General features: G+C 35.3%; 1 protein-coding gene across 4 annotated transcripts in view; it reads right to left on the bottom strand.

Annotated features, from left to right (window-relative positions):
* Positions 1-21,777, bottom strand: part of DCDC1 (doublecortin domain containing 1) — a 440,084-nt gene that overhangs the window by 70,606 nt on the left and 347,701 nt on the right. For all 4 annotated transcript variants that reach the window (XM_059406535.1, XM_059406544.1, XM_059406519.1 and 1 more), the window contains 3 exons: positions 20,086-20,209; positions 6,772-6,953; positions 2,402-2,500 (listed from right to left, as the gene is read on the bottom strand). In XM_059406535.1, coding sequence (XP_059262518.1) covers positions 2,402-2,500; positions 6,772-6,953; positions 20,086-20,209 — 405 coding nt within the window. The remainder of the gene's footprint in view (positions 1-2,401; positions 2,501-6,771; positions 6,954-20,085; positions 20,210-21,777) is intronic.

Raw genomic sequence — 21,777 nt, 5'->3', positions numbered from 1 at the left:
GTCAACATAAATGGAGAGAGAAGAAAGGAACTGGCCGTTAAATGCCTGAGGAGGCATGTGGATGTGGAGTCAGATTGCCTGGGTTCATATTCTAGATCTCCTGTTCTGGTTGTGTAAACTTGAAAAAGTCCCTTAACTTCTCTCAGCCTCATTTGCCCCATCAATAAAAAGACATAGTAGCACTTATCTCACAGTGATATTTTATAGATTAAATGAATGGATATCTGTAAAGTGCCTGGAACATAAACAGTCAGCAGCACTTTATCAAAATGGATCAAGCACTATGAGCATTTCATAGCTACTCTCACTTAATTCTCACATCATTTCTTTTTTTTTTTTTTTAAAGATTTTATTTATTTATTTGACAGACAGAGATCACAAGTAGGCAGAGAGAGAGGAAAAGAAGCAGGCTCCCCACTGAGCAGAGAGTCCCATGCAGGGCTCGATCCCAGGACCCTGGGATCATGACCTGAGCCGAAGGCAGAGGCTTGAACCCACTGAGCCACCCAGGCACCCCAACTCTCTTTCACATCATTTCTGAGAGGCCCATTTTACTGATGAGGAAGCGGAGCCGAGGTTAATTTCTTTGCCCAAGATTGCATATTAACAAGGAGGAGAGCTGAAATTCAAACCTAAATCTGAGTCCTTCACGCACTAGAGGGTCCCCCCAAGAGGCCACCATCATAGAATAATGAGATAGTTGATTTACATAGCGAGGAGACTGAGGCTGAGGTGCTGAGCAAATGGTCCGGGATTTCTCCACCACATGGAGGCAAAGGTCCTATGAATAAGGTCCTCTGACTTGCACACCAGGAGTTAGGACTGGCAACCACTCCGATTTATAGGGAGTCCAGAAAAGTCCAGTCTTATCTCGTGCTCTGTCAGGACGAGAGTGGAGGTGGAGTGGCAAGTGGAGCTGGTACCTTGGGTGCTGTATTTCAATACAACCCAGGATCCCCTGGGACAAAAGCGCAGGGGTGGAAGGGAGCAAGTCTGTCTCCCAGGTCTGCAGATCGCTACAGTTTCGTTAAGAGTGGGGACTTCCTTCTCCCGATCATTAGCAAGACGACCCACCTCAGGAGCCCCAGTACAGCCTTCCAGTTATTTCAATATTGTGGCAAAATGTACCAAAGCTATGGATACATGCTTTCCTCTTTTCTTTATCTTCTTGCATTGTATCTTTGTCTTTTTAGGTCTCTCTCATTTTCTCTCTTCTCTGTGTGGACTTCCCTAACAGCTGCCCCTCACCAGGTTCCTCCTCCTTCCTGGTCATCTATAAAATGATCCCTTGATTATTTTCACTTCTGTACAATTAAATACTGCCTTCTGAGGCTTTCTGACAGTTTCCCTAAGCACAATGACTTCCCAACAATTTAGGAGTTTCCTAAGAGCAAGGGATGTCTTGCCCCCCTCTCTTTCAATCTAAGTAGAATATCTGACACCCGTTGATGTAAAACAGATACTGAAAATAATTAAATTCTTTGGTGCTCTCTTCTTACCTCTTCATCCAATCCTGCTTTACAAAGAGGAAAATGGAACTCAGAGAAGGGGAGCACTTTGCTGAAGTTTTCCAGTTAGTTAATGGCAAACCTGGGTTTAAAATCAATCCCTTTGACCATTAATACAGTGGTATTTCCAATACCATGCTTCCTAAAACTTAAAATATCAACTAAAAGTTTCATATTTATTGTTGAAAAATAGTGCTTATTGCACTACCAGATCTTCTTTTGGCTTTGGAGGTGGAAGAACCACCACCAAAAAAAGATAATCTAAACTGTCTGGAGCTAGTTATTAAATTAAAATTAGCATAATTTCCTTATATTATGTAAGATTGCCCCCTGTATTCAATAAAACATATTTTGCCAAAACATTTATACCTGGTGGTCTACCTTTAAACAGTTATCAAATTCTATGGGAATAATTCTTGTTTTGGTAGGAAAATATTGATCAAAAGAAAATTACAACATATTTCACAAATATGATATAGGTTGATGACATTTAAAAATTGGTTTAAAGTAGATAAGTACTGATTTCAATTCAAACAGATGTAAACCAAAGAAAAGTGCTATACAATTGTGATTTTTTTTTTAATGGGAATAGTTTATATTTACAGAGTTGGTATTTCAGGAGCTAAGGGAAATTGCCAGCCTTTGACATTTGGGGCAAAAATTTATTAATTAGCACTGATATCATAAATTCACACAGCTTATATATTTCACAGATTAAAAACTCCAAAATCATTGTATTAACAACATTTTTCTTATGCAGATACATATGTATTTTGTATTGTGTGTTATATATAATTATATATATATAGAGAGAGTTATATGAATAATATATATATAATTATTCAGGCACTAGAATGGAAAACATCTTTGCATTTAAGATACTAAGTATTTACCTCTCCAAAAGTTGGTGAAATTCAGTCTGGGTTGTTTCTGTTTCAAAATAGTTAGTAATGTGGTTTTTCACGTTCTTTTCCCTTTTAACGTCAACATTTCTGAAACAAATGGTCCAAGATTTGACTGATATGTCAGTATATGTTATCAATTAGCTTTTATCTTTACATACACGAAAGAATCACAAGGTTTTAACTTATTATTATTTGTCCTAAAATAAAATGTCTCCTTAAAAAAAAAAAAAAAAAAGAGGATTTCAGGGGTGTCTGGGTGGGTCAGTCTGTTAACTGTCTGACTCTTGATTTTGGTTGAGGTGGTGACGTCAGGGTCCTGAGAACCCTGGTAGGTCTCCATACTCAATGCAGAGTGTGCTTGGGATTCTCTCTCTCCTTTTCCCTCTGCCCCTCTGCCCACTCTCTTCTCTCTCTCTAAAAATAAATGAATAAATAAAATATTTAAAAAATAAACATTTAAAAAAGGACTTCAAAAACTATTGCAATTAAATTGTGTTTATAAACATTTATACTATGAACAAGTTATATAAGAAAATGAATTTTCAGTATTTTAATCCTCTGAAAAATGCTGAACATTCTGAGGTGTGGATTTATCAGTTTTAAAGAAATTGCAGAGATTACATTCATTTTGCCTGTTTTTTTTATATATTGTTCATATTCATATGTTTATTCACATATTATTTAGGTTATTAATCCAAACCTAAAAATTTTTAAACAGTAAAGTGATTAATAATGGTCATAGAGGGGTGCTTGGGTGGCTAGTCATTAAGCATCTGCCTTGGGCTCAGGTCATGATCCCAGAGTCCTGGGATCGAGCCCCACATTGGGCTCCCTGCTCAGCGGGAAGCCTGCTTCTCCCTCTCCGACTCCCCTTGTTTGTGTTCCCTCTCTTGTTGTCTCTCTCTGTCAAATAAATAAATAAAATCTTTAAAAAAATAATAGTCATACAAATAAGAGACTCCATCTCACAAAACAAACTGAGGGTTGCGGTGGGGAAGGGGATAGAGACAGGGTGGTTGGGTTATGGACACTGGGGAAGGTATGTGCCATGGTGAATGCTGTGAAGTGTGTAAACCTGGTGATTCACACACCTGTACCTCTGGGGCTAATAATACATTGTATGTTAATTAAAAAATTTAAAAAAATAATGATCATAGAAAAAATGCTTAATTGGAATATGTATCTGCTCAAATTTTCAAGTTAGAAAATTATCTGGAGTATTTTTAGAATCTCTGTATTTTATTGAATTAAAAAAAAGGTCAAATATAGTTATTCACTCACAAAAAATGGTAATCAAGTGTAGTGAATAAATAAATAAATTCAATAAGCACTAATTTAGGGCCTATTGTGGGCCCTATATCCTGTGGTAAATAAAATGGCTTAGTGCCTTGATTAACGAGGACACACATTTTGTCTGTTTCCATGACCAGACCATAGCAGAAAGCACATATATGGATGAATAACACATCACTGCTGTCCTGTCTCATGGGCAGAAACATAAACAGATAATCACAACACAGAGTGGTAGGAGTTATGCTGGTGAAAAACCCACATGCTCAGAGCAATGGGGAACATAGAAGCTTCAGCTTATTCAGGGGTGAGTAGTGTCATCATCAAGAAACGAAGTACGAACTCATTCTCAGAACACCTCTATTATTTTAAGGCAGATGGAAGGTATTGATGAGTGGCAGGGGTTCAGGAGTGGGAATTGGAGAGAGTGTTGATAAGAGATAGAACTAGAAAAATAAGCAGGAACAGCTCACAAAGGGCCTTAAAAGCTATAGTTAGGTGCTTACGAGAGTCCAGGGATCATAACTTAGTAATAACTTACTCGTTAAAATTATGTAAAAATATAAACTTTATCACATAGCTACATATTGAGCCTTTCCTCTTACAATTCCTTAAAATGTCACTAATAAAATTCTCCTTGTTTAACCTGCTATTCTGAGAGATGAAATTCACCTGGAAATCACAATGGTTTTAATTTATTTGAATTTGACAGCCGCTGTTCAAGACTAACTGACAAGATCTTGTTACTCACCAAGAGTAATGATCGGCTAAATCACAAACAAATGATATCTGATCTCCCTTTGGCTTTGTAGATAGAGGAAGCAGCAACAACAAATTTCCCTTAAAACTGTCTAGAATGAATCATTATGCAACTAAAGGACAGCATGCAACCAGGGCAACATTTGGTTAAAATGGATCTGTACTTCATCATTCTAGCTTGATTTTGCTTGTAAAGACACGAAATAGCCCAGCTATCTTTCTTCTTACAAACAAGTTTCAAGTTAATACAAGTAATGTACTCCTTCCTGTCATTAGCATTTATTTCTTCTGAAAGAGAAAATATTTAGCTTGGCTATATGAAAAGTAGCACAGCAGGACTTCTACTTTGCACAACTCTGGGATGCTGTTTGTATAGAATATAATGTGAAAAGTGTCCTCTGGAACTGGGAAATGCAGCTGCCCTGTAATGTTAGCCAAAACTCTTCCCATTTGAACCTTCTGTTAACCAGTATTTACATACAGCTCTGGGCCAAACAATGCTATTGATTCTGTAGAAAATTTTCTGAAATGACCAAGAAAAAATAATGTATCTTTAGAAGAGTTTAATGTCAAGTATATGCCAGCGTACTTTAATTTGGGGGGAAAAATTAATTCATGTAGTGAACAAAGTGAATACTTAATTAATTAGGGCAAACCATTCCATGATCAGAGGGTTTCACACACTTTCTGGTGGAACTGTTGTCCAAATTAACAAATCTCTCAAATTCTGTTTGGATTACCTGATTGAACTATGCATTTTAAAACATTAATGGGGGTTGCCTAGGTGGCTCAGTTAAAGCCTCTGCCTTCAGCTCAGGTCATGATCCTAGTGTCCTGGGATTGAGCCCCGCATCGGACTCTCTGCTCAGCGGGGAGCCTGCTTCCCCCTCTCTCTGCCTGTCTCTCTGCTGATTTGTGATTCTCTCTCTCTCTGTGTCAAATAAATAAATAAATAAATAAATAAAACATTAATGGGAAAAGATAAAATCTGTATATAATTTTGAGCCCCAGTGAAAGATATAGTGTGAAACAATAAATGGAGGAAGGGACAAAAATTATTTATTAACTTTGGATGTTAAAAAGTCATATATGCTACTTTAAGGGCATTACCCTCACATTTTACATTCAGCAGAACGAGCTAATTATGAAATGTATGCGTCAAAGATTTCAATTTCAGGCTTGACTTTACTTTCAAGATTAATATTTTACTTTATCATCTTTACAGGCAGTTCAGTGGACAGCCGATCTGAATGTTACTCATTGTTCAGCGATGTATGAAGTATATTTAATCAATGTGAAGAAAGTAATATTAAACGATTATCAGCAGCCTCAAATATTCTAAACATCTCAAAAGAAAGGTCAGGAGGTAACATTAACATCACTGCTAATAATATGAGAAACAATGTATTTAACTCATTCTTTACATTACAGCTTTGCACTGGTCTGCGATTTCTTTTGTCATAAATTGTAATGAAAATACAGCAAGTGATTTTTCTCCAATATTGGAGAAATTCTGGCTGCATGGGAAGATTTTATGCCAACTTATAACATAAGCTAAAGAGCAGATTGATGTTTTTCTAGAATGATAAGCTTTTAAAATGTTATTCCAAGGCAGAGAAATAAATTACATGAAGTTATATTTTGAGAACTATATTCACTTGTTAAATATCCCAAAGATCTGAATGTAAATAATAATGTACAATAATAATTTAAATAAGGAATTATAGAATCTGTAAGAAGCAATTTATGAATTCAGTTATTTTGAAACACATTAATAAAACTCAAGCAAAATGCTAATTCAAAATAGACGTTGATCCCAGAACTTTTTTTATATCTGAATTACCCATTTCTAACTCATTATTTTCTCCTGTGCTTAGCTTCAACCAGAAGAGTTAAAATTAAGTTCCTGACAAGTTTTAATTAAATCTCAGTTTGTATTTTTATCTCCAAATATCAACATGGGAGCCCTTTTTAAAATTAATTTGTATATTTATTTATTTTAAAGATTTACTTATTTATTTAAGAGAAAGAGTGAATAGAGGGAGGAGCAAAGGGAGAGGAAGAGAGAGAGAATCTCAAGCAGATTCCCCAGTGAGTGAGGAGATTGAGGCAGTGCTTGATCCTAGGACCCTACATCCCTGAGATCATAACTTCAATCAAAATTAAGAGTTGCTTAACCAATGGAGCCACCCAGGCACCTTGGGATCCCTTTTTAAAAATAAACACAGAATTCTCCCAGAAACACATCCATAGAGAAGACAAAAATTTGTACAAATTAGAAATGAGAAGGATGAACAAAATGTTCTTACTGTATTTTCCGTCCAGGTGAGATGTCTGGACCAACTATAACAAAGGCTCTGTTTTTATTCTTGTCTCCATTCCGTAGAACTCTGAGCCTCACAGGGACACACAGCTCTGGGGTCTTACAGATAGATTTCTTCATGGGAGGACTGTTTGGAATAAGCAGTCCTTCTATTGGCCAATCAAACTCCTTCAGAAAGAAATAACAATAATGTGATGATAAGCAAGAACAGTCATTTCTAGATATAAAAAATAAATTAACCACATAACTTAAACCTTTAATTTTTCATTCATGCATCAAAAAATGTATTGGGGATCATCTAAGATGTTCCAGACAATTCTAATAGATGTCTCATTTAATTAAAAATGAACAATTTTAAGATTAGTAGTTTTTTTAAATGTGTGTAAAACCTGTGTTGTGTCACAACATAGAAGACTTAGTTCCTTTCAGAGAATCAACATTCTAAAAAGATAAAACCGAATTAGCTTGGGATATTTTTGCTTGTATGTGAAGTATCTTTAATCAATGTGGAGAATTATGAACAGTGGTTTTATCATAGCCTGATGTAGTATTATCTTAAACTAGATCTATTTGGCAAAGAAGAATACATTTGAGGAACTCTCCAAAAACCAAAATGAGATGGCAAAAGAACTTAGACCAATCTCCTATGTTTTAGTTGCAGAACTCACTTACTGTGTATCTTTCTTTCATTTATTTATTTATTTATTTATTTATGCATTTTCTAAATATCAGTTGATGGTTTACTATATTCCAGGCACAGTGGTAGACACTGGAAATAAAACTGAACTAGACAGAATACTCTTCTACAATGAATTTCCAGCAAATCTTCAGAAATTTACTCAGAAATAAACTGGCAATTACAGTACTATAAATACAATAGCAACAGAGTACTGGGTATGACATGATGACAGAGGAGAAGAACTTAACTTAGAAATGCAGTATAATGAAAATAGACTCAAAATGGATGAAGGACCTAAATGTGAGAAATGAATCCATCAAAATCCTTGAGGAGAACATAGGCAGCAACCTCTTTTACCTCAGGTGCAGCAGCTTCTTCCTAGGAACATCGCCAAGGGGCAAAAATGAACTATTGGGACTTCAAGATCAAAAGCTTTTGCACAGCAAAGAAAACAGTTAACAAAACCAAAAGACAACTGACAGAATGGGAGAAGATGTTTGCAAATGACATATCAGATAAAGGGCTAGTATCCAAAATCTATAAAGAGCTTAGCAAACTCAACACCCGAAGAACAAATAATCCAATCAAGAAATGGACAGAGGACATGAAGAATTTCATGAGAAGAATTTCTGCAAATGCATGAATTTCATGCATTTCTGCAAAGAAGACATCCACCAAATGGCCAACAGACACAGGAAAAGAGCTCTACATCACTCAGCATCAGGGAAATACAAATCAAAACCACAATATGATACCACCTCACACCAGTCAGAATGGCTAAAATTAACAAGTTAGGAAATGACAGATGCTGGCAAGGTTGCGGAGAAAGGAGAACCCTCCTACACTGTTGGTGGGAATGCAAGCTAGTGCAACCACTCTGGAAAACAGAATGGAGGTTTCTCAAAAAGTTGAAAATAGAGCTACCCTACAACCCAGCAATTGCACTACTGGGTATTTACCCTTAAGATACAAATGTAGTGATCCAAAGGGGCATGTACACCCAAATGTTTATAGCAGCAATGTCCACAATAGCCAAATTATGGAAAGAACCTAGATGTCCATCAACAGATGAATGGATAGAGAAGATGTGATATATATATACAATGGAATACTATGCAGCCATCAAAAGAAATGAAATCTTGCCATTTGCGATGATGTGGATAGAACTAGAGGGTATTATGCTTAGCGAAATAAGTCAATCAGAGAAAGACAATTACCTTATGATCTCCCTGATATGAGGAAGTGGAGATGCAATGTGGGGGGCTTGGGGGATACGAAAAGAATAAATGAAACAAGATGGGATCGGGAGGAAGACAAACCATAAGAGACTCTTAATCTCACAAAACAAACTGAGGGCTGCCCCGGGGGAGGGATGTGGGGAGAGGGTAGTGGGGTTATGGACATTGGGGAAGGTATGTGCTGTGGTGAGTGCTGTGAAGTGTGTAAACCTGGTGATTCATAGACCTGGACCCCGGGGGCTAATAATACATTATAAGTTAATAAAAAATTAAAAATTAAAAAAAGAAAAAAAAAAGAAATGCCATGTAGTGGAGCTGAAGTCTCCATAGGGGTTAGGGCAGTAAAGGAAACGTAAGTAAAAGGACAGGGATAAAGAGAGGGAAGTGTTAATTGTTCCCAGGTTTGTAGTTTGAGCAACTGGGTGGATGGTATGGCCAGTCACAAAAATAAATATTTGTGGAAGAAGTGTAAATGAAGGAACAGATGATCAGAGACGATGTTGTTAAGCCAAGGTCTCAATTGTTTCATTTTTTTCTATCTGCAAAACAATTGTTCTGGAAGCAGTTAATTCCCCACTGCAATGACCACTCTATAAAATATCACAATTCCATATAAGTGTACATCTGTTTCTATGCACTCTATTCTCTTCAATTGTTGATTTCCCTACCATGCGCAGTACAATGCTGCCTTGATTATAATACATTTATATCTATTAAAGTTTGATATCTAATAGGGCAACTACCCCACCTTGTTGTTCTTTGGAAAATGGCTCTTATTAGCCCTTTGATATTTCATATACATTTCTAACAGTCTGTGTGGGATATAAATGTTCTGCAGAGCTTCCTATCAATCTTATTTTGTTAAGATTTTTTTCTTGAATGTCCACTGAATCACGGAAGGGTCTATTTTCTGCATTTATTGAGATGTGCTCATATGATTATTTATCCTTTCACTGGCTATGTGTTAATGATATTAATTGATTTTTTTGAGATGTTAAACTAATATGCATTCCTGGACCAATCCAAATTGGTCACAATGTATTATCTTGTTTTATAGATTGCTGAATTCAACTTGTTACTGTTTTCTTTAGGATTTTTACATGTATGTTCATAAATGAAATTAACATTCTATTTCTTATATGCACCTTGTCAAGGTTTAGTATTAAGTTTATCCCAGCTTCAAAAAATGAGTTAGAAACTGTTGCTTCTTTTTTTATTCTGAAAAACTTGCTACTTATACCTTTGGTAGAATTTGCCAATAAAACCATTTGATATTGGTGTTCTCTTTGTGGGGAGATTTTAACTATTGATTCTGTTTCTTCTACAATTATGGGCTTCCTTACGGAAGAGTCATTCCATAATGAATCTTGATTCCATCCTAAGTTCCTTAAGTGTGTGAACTTGACCATTCTATTTATCTAAATTATAATATTTATTAGCACAAAGTTACTAATCCTTATTATCTTCTTAATCTCTCAGTATCTATATTTTTATCTTTCCTTTATTTTTAGTATTATTTACCTTTACCATTTCTTTCTTAATCAGTGTAGCCAGATATATCCATTTTATTAATGTTTTCAAAATGAGTTTTTTACTTTGTTGATTCTGTTTTGTATGTATCAAATATTGTATCAGTTTCTGTTCTTATAATTCCTATTTCCTTCTTTTTAATTCTTTGAGTTGATTTTGCTATTATTTCCTAACCTTTCAAATTGGAAGCTTAACACATTATTTTTAGCCTTTTTTCTTTTGTAATTTAAGTATTTTAAGTTCATACATTTCCTTCAAGTATGCTTTAGCTGTATCTCACACATTTTGCTTTGATTGTAAATACAGTATTTCCTTTTTAGTATATGTGCTGCCGAAACGAGCACTACAGTATTTCCTTTTTAGATGTTCATCATGATTTCTTCTTTGTCTCATGAGTTAAAATGTCTATTTAGATTTCTCAATATAAGGCTTTTTCTATTTATTTATTTGTTTGTTTTTGACATAATCAATCAGCAAAACCTGCTTCTACTTTCAAAATATATCTACAACCCATCTGCTCTTCATCACCTCCACCACCCTGGTCCACTAGTTTCTCTCACCTACAAATTGCAAAACCCTTCTAACTACTTATTCCTACTTCCACCTCAGCCCCTTTCTACTCCATTATCGCAATGACCTTACTATTGTTTAAGTCAGAGCACATCACTTCTGACTCCAAAGCCTCCAATGGCTTCCCATATTAATAAGAGCTAAATGTTTAAAATGGTGTACAAGGTTCTGCAGAATCTGTACCCAAACTTTTCTCTCTCATCTTATCTCCCACTGCTCTTTCCCTCACTCACACTGCTGCTGCCATAATTACCTCATTGTTCCTCAAAGACACCATTTCAGGTTTTTTTGCAATTCTTGGCATGCTCTTGCCCTAAAGAGCTGCTTGTTTTACAGATCTTTACTCAAGTATCACCAATGAAGCCTTCCCAGGTCAATCAAAAATTGCAAATCCTGTCCTTCCTCTCCTGCTGCCTACAACATCCCCTACACCCAGTCTTTGCTTCTATTTTCTTCTTCACTCTTATCACTGACTAACATTCAGAAGAGCATCCTGTGAAGAGGCGAAGAGCTTGGGCTGTAGAGTTAGACTTTCTGAATTTGAATTTTTGACCCATCATTCTTGTTGTGTAAACTTGGGCAAACCTTTGACCTAAAAGAGATGGAAGTTGACAGATAAATTCTTTCTTTTTTCTCCTCCAGAAGATCACTGTTTAAATGGCTTCTTGGAGGACAGATTGATAGTACATTCTTATATTGGCTCTCTTTCCTTTCCTGCTTATCCCTGAGACTGTGCATCCTAATAAGGGAGTAGCACATAAGTCATTTCCCTCAGGTTCTGTCTTCTGAGGAGCTCAGGCAAAGACACCACAATCCATGTGAACTATAAATGGAAGAAGTTTCCTAAAGGGGATATGGGTACCAATACCCAGAGGAAGAAGAAGTTCAGAATACACAGGCAGAAAGCTCAGACTATCACTACAGGGGTTGTTCTACTGTCCTAACAGTGTCTAACTGACATGACAAAGATGAAGTTACAGGTGGGTTCGGGAGACATGCTGGCCTGTTAGACTAATACAGACCAAGATGCATGGCCATTCGTTTATGGAAAAGGAGACCATTTTTTAAAAGCTAGTATAATATGAAAAAATTACTAATTTATTTTCTCAAAAAGTTTTTAGAATCTTACAATTATATTGAAAAATCAATCATATAGTACAAAAAAGGCACTTTAGATAAGTTATAAACAAAGTCTGAAGCTTGTGGAAATTAAATATTCTGAGATGCATCCAAATATAATGTCCTAATTTGTTTGTGAAATCAGTGAGTAAATAACATTAATTGTATTTAATTAGGAGAAAGCAGTATACATAAATGTTTAAAAATCTCATGAGTAGAGTCCTTGCCAGTTTAGTGTTTTTTTCTTTATAATAATATAATATTTTGTTTAGTAAACATGTTCATAACAATGGCATACAATGAAGCTAACTTATCACATTTCTAAACAAGCAAAATTTGAATTAATAAAGCTTTTCCATATTCCTGGCCTTCACTGAGATCCATTTACCTGTATGGAATTTAAGTTGCAAAGGGCAGACCATAAAGTGTTTATAGAGACATGTATCTATTATTATGAATGGAGAAACATCAGACCACTCTCCCTTACTAGAACTACTGGAAAGAAATATGTTATGACAAACTCATTATATAGTTTCATTTGGGATGTTCCAGTTAATCAAGATTTCACTTAATGTAAGGGATGGTGAAAGAATGGATTTGCGTAACTTAAGAAGTAAGTTGGTAACTTACCTGTAGCTCTTTTACAACAAAGATATTAAGCATTTCAGAGAAAATCAACATTTGCACGAGTTTTAGACATAAATGATCATGAAACTAGAGCTGGATAAATGGGAGAGATGGGGCAGAATAGCCTTCTCATTAAAAAACTGCTGTCACATTAACTGGAAGTCCTAGCCATAGCAATTAGACAAAAAAAGAAATAAAAGTTACCCAAATTGATACAGAAGAAGCAAAACTTTCACTGTTTGTGGAGGACATAATACTCTACGTAGAAAACCTAAAATACTGCACCAAAAAACCTGCTAGAAATGGGATGCCTGTGTGTCTTAGTTGGTTAAGCATCTGCCTTCAGCTCAGGTCATGGTCCCAGGGTTCTGAGATTAAGCCACATGTCAGGCTCCCCAAGTCTGCTTCTCCCCTGTTTGTATTCTCTTGCTACTCTCTCTCTCAAATAAATACATAAAATCTTTTTAAAAATCTGCTAGAATTGGTAAATTCAGTAAAGCCACAGGATACAAAATTCATTAACAGGAATCTGTTGCATTTCTATACACTAATAAGAAAGCAGGAGAAAAAGAAATTAAGAAAATAATCCCAATTAAAATTGCACCAGAATAATAAGATACCTAGGAATAAACCTAACCAAAGAGGTAAAAGACCTGTACTCTGAAAACTATAGAACACTGATGAAAGAAATTGAAGATGACACAAAGAAATTGAAAGACGTTCCATGCTCATGAATTGGTAGAACAAACATTGTTAAAATTTCTATACTACATGAAGCAATCTACACATTTAATGTATTCCCTATCAAAATATAAACAGCATTTTTCACATAACTAGAACAAATGTTCCTAAAATTTGTACAGAACCCCAAAAGATCCTAAATACCTAAAGCAATCTTGAAAAAGAAAAGCAAAGCTTGAGTTATCACAATTCTGGACTTCACGTTATATTACAAAGCCATAGTGATCAAAATGGTATGGTACTGACACAAAAATAGACACACAGATCATGGAATACAACAGAAAACCCATAAATAAACCCACAACTATATGGTTAATTAATCTTCAACGAAGCAGGAAAGATTGTCCACAGGGAAAAAATCTCTCCAGCAAATGGTGTTGGAAAAACTGGACATCAACATGCAAGACAATGAAATTGGACCCCTTTCTTACACCAAACACAAAAATAAATTCAAAATGGATTAAAGACCTAAATGTGAGACCTGAAACCATAGAAACCCTAGGAGAGAACAGGCAGTAACTTCTCTGACATAAACTGTAGCAACTTTTTTCTAGATATGTCTCCTAAGGTAAGAGAAACAAAGCAAAAATAAATTATTGGGATTGTATCAAAACAAAGAGCTTTTGCACAGCAAAGGAAACAATCAACAAAACTGAAAGGCAACCCATGGAATAGGAGAAGATATTTACAAACATATCTAATAAAGGGTTAGTATTCAAAATATAAAAAGAACTTCTAAAACACCCAGAAAACACCCCCCCAAAAATAAACAATCCAGTTAGAAAGTGAACAGAAGACATAAACAGACATTTCTCCAAAGAAGACATACAGATGGCCAACAGAGACATGAAGAGATGTTCATCTCCACTAATCATCAGGAAAATGTAAATCAAAACTACAAGAAGATATCACCTCACACCTGTCAGAATGGCTAAGATCAACAACACAGGAAACAACCGATGTTGGCAAGGATGCAGAGAATTATAAATAACGGTTAGCTAAGTCTTAATATTGGAAGATTAAATTTGTAATAAATTTAATACATATGCTTATAGTGACCGAAATGTTCTGAATCCCCACAACATGAAGGTCACATTTCCTAACTGCAGCTTATTTACCTGGAAAGTTCTTTCAAGTAAAACTTTAATTGCATTTCATTATACACTGATAATACCATCTTTTTGCTTAAAAAAAATCCATTCTGTAGAAACAGGACTGGAAGAAAATATGGTTCCTTCAGACAGAATGGATCCAGACTTTAAATGAAACAGATTGTATCTGAGTAAGAACTATCTGAGTTCCCTGCTTGGTAAGTATTTTCTTCTCTTCCTCAGACATGGCAAGAAGTAACTGTACTCAGGCTGAGTCATTTTGAAATACATGGTCTATTTGTCTTAGTTTAGCTAATTTAGTGCCTTAGTCCTTTCCCTTGGTTTAAAAGTGAGGACCAGAGTTTTGTTGGGGTAGTCTTATCCCTCCACCCAAAAGCTATTATTCTGTTTGAATGGCAATAGAACTTTGGAGTAGTCCATTTCTATTCCCAAGACCATTTAGTTGTCAAATCTCAGGTCATTAGCAAAAATGTACCTTTTTAATGGTAAATTTTAAAGGAACCAAGTTAACTTAGGTTTCCTAATATAATTACCATACATCATTTAATTAACTAACCAAATTACTTTATTTATATACTGAAATTTGAAAATGTAAGCACAATATCTGCAATGAAATTTGCAATAATTATAATTTTTTCTCTTTTCCTATATAAGAAAGAATACTTCCTTGTGAAGCATCCCTGTCTACCTCCCACTCCACTGAATGGTGAAAACTTGATATTCCAATAAGAGGTGTTCCAGTTTCTTCCAACTTGAAACAGCATTTTTTATTTGTTTTTTTTTAAGCTATATCCTTTTGTATACAAACTCAGTCAAATTGAAGTTTCAAATTTCTTACCAGAACTTTTTTTTTTTTTTTTTTTTTTAAGGAATATACCTCCTCCCTTCTGCTTCCCAGTGTGGTTTCTGGTAGATGAAAATTCAACAAACTGTATACGCTTGGAATAGGGGTCCATGGTCTTTATATGAGTACTTGGCCTTGATCCTCCGAGGCCTCTAAGTATGTGCCTCTTGTGGTCTTTGGCCACTGGGAAACCTGCTGGCATCTGACCACTACCAGTAAAGGTATAAATTATCCTGCCTGCTCTCTCTGTTTTAGACTCTGTTTTTCCTGAACCTCTGGAGAAAAATCTACAGTTAGTGAAATTCACAGTTTGGGGTTTTTTTTTTTTTTTTTCCTTGGCTTATTCTGGGTCTATTGGTCTCTCAGCGCCATGTTTCTATCCTTGGCTCTATGTTGGTTTTCACTAGTGTTACAAACCCAAATCTCAGACACATAATTCACCTAGCCACTGGTCAGGGTGCCCAACCCTCAGCCTCTGGTATTTTTTTATTTTTAAAGATTTTATTTAATCATTTGACAGAGAGAGATCACAAGTAGGCAGAGAGGCAGGCAGAGAGAGAGGAAGGGAAGCAGGCCCCCTGCTGAGCAGAGAGCCCGATGTGGGACTAGATCCCAGGACCCTGAGATCATGACCTGAGCCGAAGGCAGCCGCTTAACCCACTGAGCCACCCAGGCGCCCCGAGCCTCTGGTATTTTGAAGAACTCTTTTCTCACTCAGTGAAACTCAGCTATCTAAACTGTTGCTTTACTGCTAAATATAAGAACATCTAAATGTAAGTCTAAATATAAGAACATCTTTGGGGCCTAAGTAATGACTTCTTGGTTTCAGACTCCATCTATCTTTTTCCTAAAGTGCTAAGACTCATTTAATCAGCAAGGAGGCATAGGAAATTATGATTTAAGGGGAAAGAGAAAACTTGATTGAACCCAGAAAACATGACAAAACAACTAAAAAATCAGGAGAAAATCGTTTTAAAAAATCTTTAGAGTGCATCATTGACATAGCAATAAAGTAAAATATACTAGGGACCCAGAGAGGTAAATGGAGTCCTGAAACTGGATTTTATTTTTAGTAAATTTGACAAACCCCAATAAACTTGAGTTTCTATTTCCATGGTCTTGCAGGGGAAGAACACAGGAGGCAAATTTCTGGGCCTAGCCAAGGTGGGAGATCTAACAGAAAACTCCTCATAAAACAAGAGTCACAGGCTAAATTTCATGGAAAAGGCAAACCAGAAATAATACCCTCCAGGTGGCTGCAACTAAACTAGACTTTCTCAAACATTTTCTCTTAGAGAAGAGAAAAATAATCTTCATTGAGTGTCATAATACAGGCTGACCCTCACTCATTTTTTGTTTTGTTGTTGTATTTTTTTTTTAAAGATATTTATTTATTTATTTATTTGACATAGAGAGAGAGCTCACAAGTAGGTGGTGAGTCATGCAGAGAGAGAAGAGGAAGCAGGCTCTCCTCTGAGCAGAGAGCCCGATGCAGGGCTGGATGATAAGACCCTGGGATCATGACCTGAGCCAAAAGCAGAGGCTTTAACCCACTGAGCAACCCAGGTACCCCTGACCCTCACTTGTTTAAAACACATGAGATAAAGATGAAGAGAAAATTAATTATCTGAAATAAATATGCCTGAAAGCATGATGCAAAAATGTACCATAAACAGACAAAGATGTGAAAAATATAAGAGGTTAAGAGATATGGAGGTCAAAATAAGAAGCTTTAGCTTACACATAATCAGGGTTTTCTGTGAAAATGGAATGAGAGGATATAAGAGAGAGAATATTTGAAAATGGGTGATACATTTCCAGAAATGATGCATGATAACAATCCACAGAGTCAGGAGCCCCAAACAGGAACAATAAAAAGAAATCCTCTCTCAGACATTTTGTGGTGAAACTCAAAAATACCAAAGGAAAGGAAAGATTCTAAAAGCAGTCAGAGAAAATAGAGATTACCCTTCAAAGGAATAACAATTAGAATGATAGATGACTACCAGATAGCAATAATGGATGTTAGAAGTCTGTGATGACATCTTTCATTTTCTATGTGAAAATACCTTATATAAAGGAAGGGAAAAGACAATTTCATATAAGTAAAAACTGAAAGAGTTTGCTACAAATAACTAAAAGAAAGGTATATGAGGTTGAAAGAAAGTAATCACAGGTGGAAGAAATGAGACATAAGAAGGGGTGTCGGAGTGGCTCAGTCCATTAAGCATCTGTCTTTGGCTTAGGTCATGATCCCAGAGTCCTGGGATCAAGTCCTGCATCAGGCTCTCTGCTCATTGGGGAGCCTGCTTCCCCTTCCTCTGCTGTTCCCCCTGCTTGTTCTCTCTGGCTCTCTGTGTCAAATAAATTAAAAAAATTTTTTTTAAAAAGGAATTATAATAAGAAAGAGGAAAAACAGAGCCAAATCTAAATAAATATTTGCTACCCATAACAATTTAATATTTTGTGGACGCTTTTAAGACAATAAAATTCTTAACATCTTGAGGAAACTCCATGCTATTTTCCAGAATGGCTGTACCAGCTTGCGTTCCCACAACAGTGTAAGATGGTTGCCCTTTCTCCACATCCTCACCAACACTTGTTGTTTCCTGTCTTGTTAATTTTGGCCATTCTAACTGGTCTAAGGTGGTATCTCATTGTGGTTTTGATTTGTATTTCCCTGATGGCTAGTGATGTTGAACATTTTTCATGTGTCTGTTAGCCATTTGTATGTCTTCTTTGGAGAAGTGTCTGTTCATGTCTTCTGCCCATCTATTGACTGGATTGTTTGTTTTTTGGGTGTTGAGTTTGAGAGGTTCTTTATAGATCTTTGATGTCAGCCCTTTATCTGTGATGTCATTTGTAAGTATCTTCTCCCATTCCCTTGGTTGCCTCTTAGTTTTGTTGACTGTTTCCTTTCCTATGCAAAAACTTTTTATCTCGATGAATTCCTGAAAGTTTATTTTTGCTTTTGTTTCCTTTGCCTTTAGAGACATGTCTTAAAAGAGGTCACTCTGGCCAATGTCAAGGAGGTTATTGCCTATGTTTTCCTCTAGGGTTTTGATGGATTCCTGTGCCACATTTAGGTCCTTCATCCATTTTGAGTTTATTTTTGTGTACGGTGTAAGAGAATGGTCCGATTTTATTTTTCTGCATGTGGATGTCCAATTTTCCCAGCACCATTTATTGAAAAGACTGTCTTTTTCCCACTGGATATTCTTTCCTGATTTGTCAAAGATTAGTTGACTGAACAGTTGAAGGTCCATTTCAGGGGACTCTATTCTGTTCCACTGATTAATGTGTTTGTTTTGTGCCAAGATCCCTTTCAAGGATATATGTATATATGTAGCTTATATATATATATATATGTAGATATATATGTAGATATATATATATATATATATATATATATGTAGCTTTGTATATATGGAGCTATACAAAGCAATATTGCTCAGCCATCAGAATGGATGAATACCCACCATTTGTATCAAGCATGGATGGAACTGGAGGGTATTATTCTAAGTGAAATAAGTCAAGCAGAGAAAGATAGCTATCATACGTTTTCACTCATATGTGCAACATAAGGAATAGCATGAAGGACCATAGGGAAAGGGAGGGAAAACTGAAAGGGAAGAAATAAGAGAGGGAGAAAGACCATGAGAGACTCTGGACTCCAACATCCAAACTGAGGGTTACAGAATGAAGGGGATGAGGGGATGGGGTAGCTGGGTGATGGGTATTAAGAAGGGCACGTGTGGTGGTAAGCGCTGGGTGTTACAGGCAACTAATGAATTGTTGAAAACTACATCAAAACTAATGATGAACTATATGCTGGCTTATTGAACATGATAATATAAATAAATAAATACATACATACAAAAAGATAAAATTCATGACAATAATAGCACTTGTTACAAATCATGTGATTGAAGTTAAGGTTTTCTAATGTTCTTGATTATTTGGGAGAAGAGTAAATACATTTGTTAACTTTAGATTTTGATCATTTACATATGCAAGCTGCAACATTCAAAGTAATAACAAAAAAAGAGTGGAAAAGAAGTAATAACAAAAAAAATTGAAATGGAGTGTACAATTTCCAAACTAGTAGAATTTTTTTTCCCAAACATAGAGAAAAAAAAAATCAATCTAAAAGAACATAAGAATGAGAAAAAAAGAAACATAGGAAAGGCAGGACAAATAGAAAGCAAATAATAATCTAAATATATCTGTTAAGGCAATAAATAGACAAGACCAAATCCTTTAGTTTGGAGATAAAGTTTGTCAGCTAATTGTTTTTATATTAACTATTGCTGATTATTAGAGACCATTCTAACAGAAAGATATAAAAATATAGAAATAAAAGAATGGAAAGAAGATATATTAAGCAAATAATAATAATAATTAGCTGACCTATTTCTATTAATATTGCATAACTGAGATTTTTTTCCTAGAGATAGAAGAGTCTCTACATAATGATAAAAGTTTCAATTCACTAGGGAGAAATAATATTTCTAAATATGTATGTGTCTAAGAACTAAATTTCAAAATATATAAAGTAAAATTTGACAGACTACAAGAAGAAATAAGTTCATTTTCATAATGAAAGACTTAAATACATCTTTCTAATGAATTTGACAGACTACAAGAAGAAATAAGTTATTTTCATAATGAGAGACTTAAATACATCTTTCTAATGAATTGGTACGAAAGCAGAATTAATTGATCTCTTGCATCTAACAAATATAATTTAAAAGATTCATGGAAATTTTCAAAAAAAATTGAGCACATACTGGGCCTAAAAGAAAATCTCAACAACCACCTCTTATACTAAAGATACAACCTCATTAAGTTGTCCACTGGGAAGAACTGGCCACATGTAGGTAAGCTTGTTCCAGAGTGGGTTTTCAACTCTGGAATGTTTCCACTGGCCTGGCTTATTAGTCCCTTCATGTTTTATGGCCCATCTAAAATAAAATAAGAGACAAAAAGGAATTTAGTAAGATTAAATATCACTTCAAAAGATTTTTAAAAATCAGGAAAAATTGGTAGTGTCGTAACTAACAGTGGAATTTGAAGTAAAAGTCAGTAAATAACCATTTTATAATAACAATGACATAAATAACAATGCTAACAGAAAAAAATCAAATAAAACTTTTTAGACATTCAAAGAGAAACTGACATAAACACAATTATTGCGAGAGACATCATTACAAGACCAACAGAGATAAACCGCCCAGTAAATTTTTCTAGGTTAACAAATAAGGATATGAAATATCTGACTGGTATAACTAATAAATATTAGTATTATTTATTTATATACATTGTAGCCTACTAGCAAAAAATATCTTTCTCAAAAATTCTTTGAGCATTTGTAGTATTTGTCACATACTAACAATGTAAACTTAAATACAGTTTTAAAATGAAAATTAAAAAGCCACATTTTGTGGAAAATAATAGAATAAAACTAGATATAAATAGAAGTTTAAATTTACAACTCCAATAACATTATTAAAAAAACACATTCCTGGGGAACGTGGGTGGCTCAATTAAGCGTCTGTTTTTGTTTAAGGGTCTGCATTAGGCTAGGGCCTAGATGCCAGGGTCCTGGGATCAAGCTCCCATCAGGCTCCCTGCTCAGTGGGGAACAGGGAGCTCCCCTTAAATCCTTAAAACAAACAAAACACATTCTCTCTCCCCAAATACTATTATATCATGTGAAGAAAAAAAATATATGATCAATAGCTGTTTAGAAAGCAGTGAAAGTGTATAATTTAGAATTATATTCAAAGGTTAATTCATAATGTTATGCACCTTTTTTTATTAAAAGTGAAATTGAGAAGAAGAACTAATAAACATTCAAGTCAATTATTTTAAAATATATATAAAATTGTTCCATGGAAAATAGATGAAAGGAAATAATATCCAAATAGAAATAAATAAATTAGAATATAGAACATCAGTAGACTGGTTCAAAGAAATGTTTTTGTTTCTTTTTTCTTTTTTTTTAAATTTTCAGCGTAATACTATTCATTGTTTTTGCACCACACCCAGTGTTCCATGCAATCCATGCCCTCTCTAATACCCACCACCTGGTTCCCCCAACCTCCCACCCCCCGCCCCTTCAAACCCCACAGATTGTTTTTCAGAATCCATAGTCTCTCATGGTTCACCTTCCAATTTCCCTCAACTCCCCTTGTCCTCCATGCTATTTGTTATGCTCCCCAAATAAGTGAAACTATAGGATAATTGACTCTCTCTGCTTGACTTATTTCACTCCACATACTCCACATACTCTCCAGCACATGTTTCCTGTCTTGCTAATTTGGGCAATTCTAACTGGTGTAAGGTGGTATCTCAATGTGGTTTTAATTTTAATCTCCCTGATGGCTAGTGACGATAAACATTTTTTCATGTGTCTGATAGCCATTTGTATGTCTTCATTGGAGAAGTGTCTGTTTATATCTTCTGCCCATTTTTTATATGATCATGTGTTTTGTGTGTGTTGAGTTTGAGGAGCTCTTTATTTGACAAA

The sequence above is a fragment of the Mustela nigripes genome, chromosome 1, assembly GCF_022355385.1.
Source record: "Mustela nigripes isolate SB6536 chromosome 1, MUSNIG.SB6536, whole genome shotgun sequence".
Classification (NCBI taxonomy): domain Eukaryota; kingdom Metazoa; phylum Chordata; class Mammalia; order Carnivora; family Mustelidae; genus Mustela; species Mustela nigripes.
This window is presented reverse-complemented; position numbering and strand designations above follow the sequence as displayed.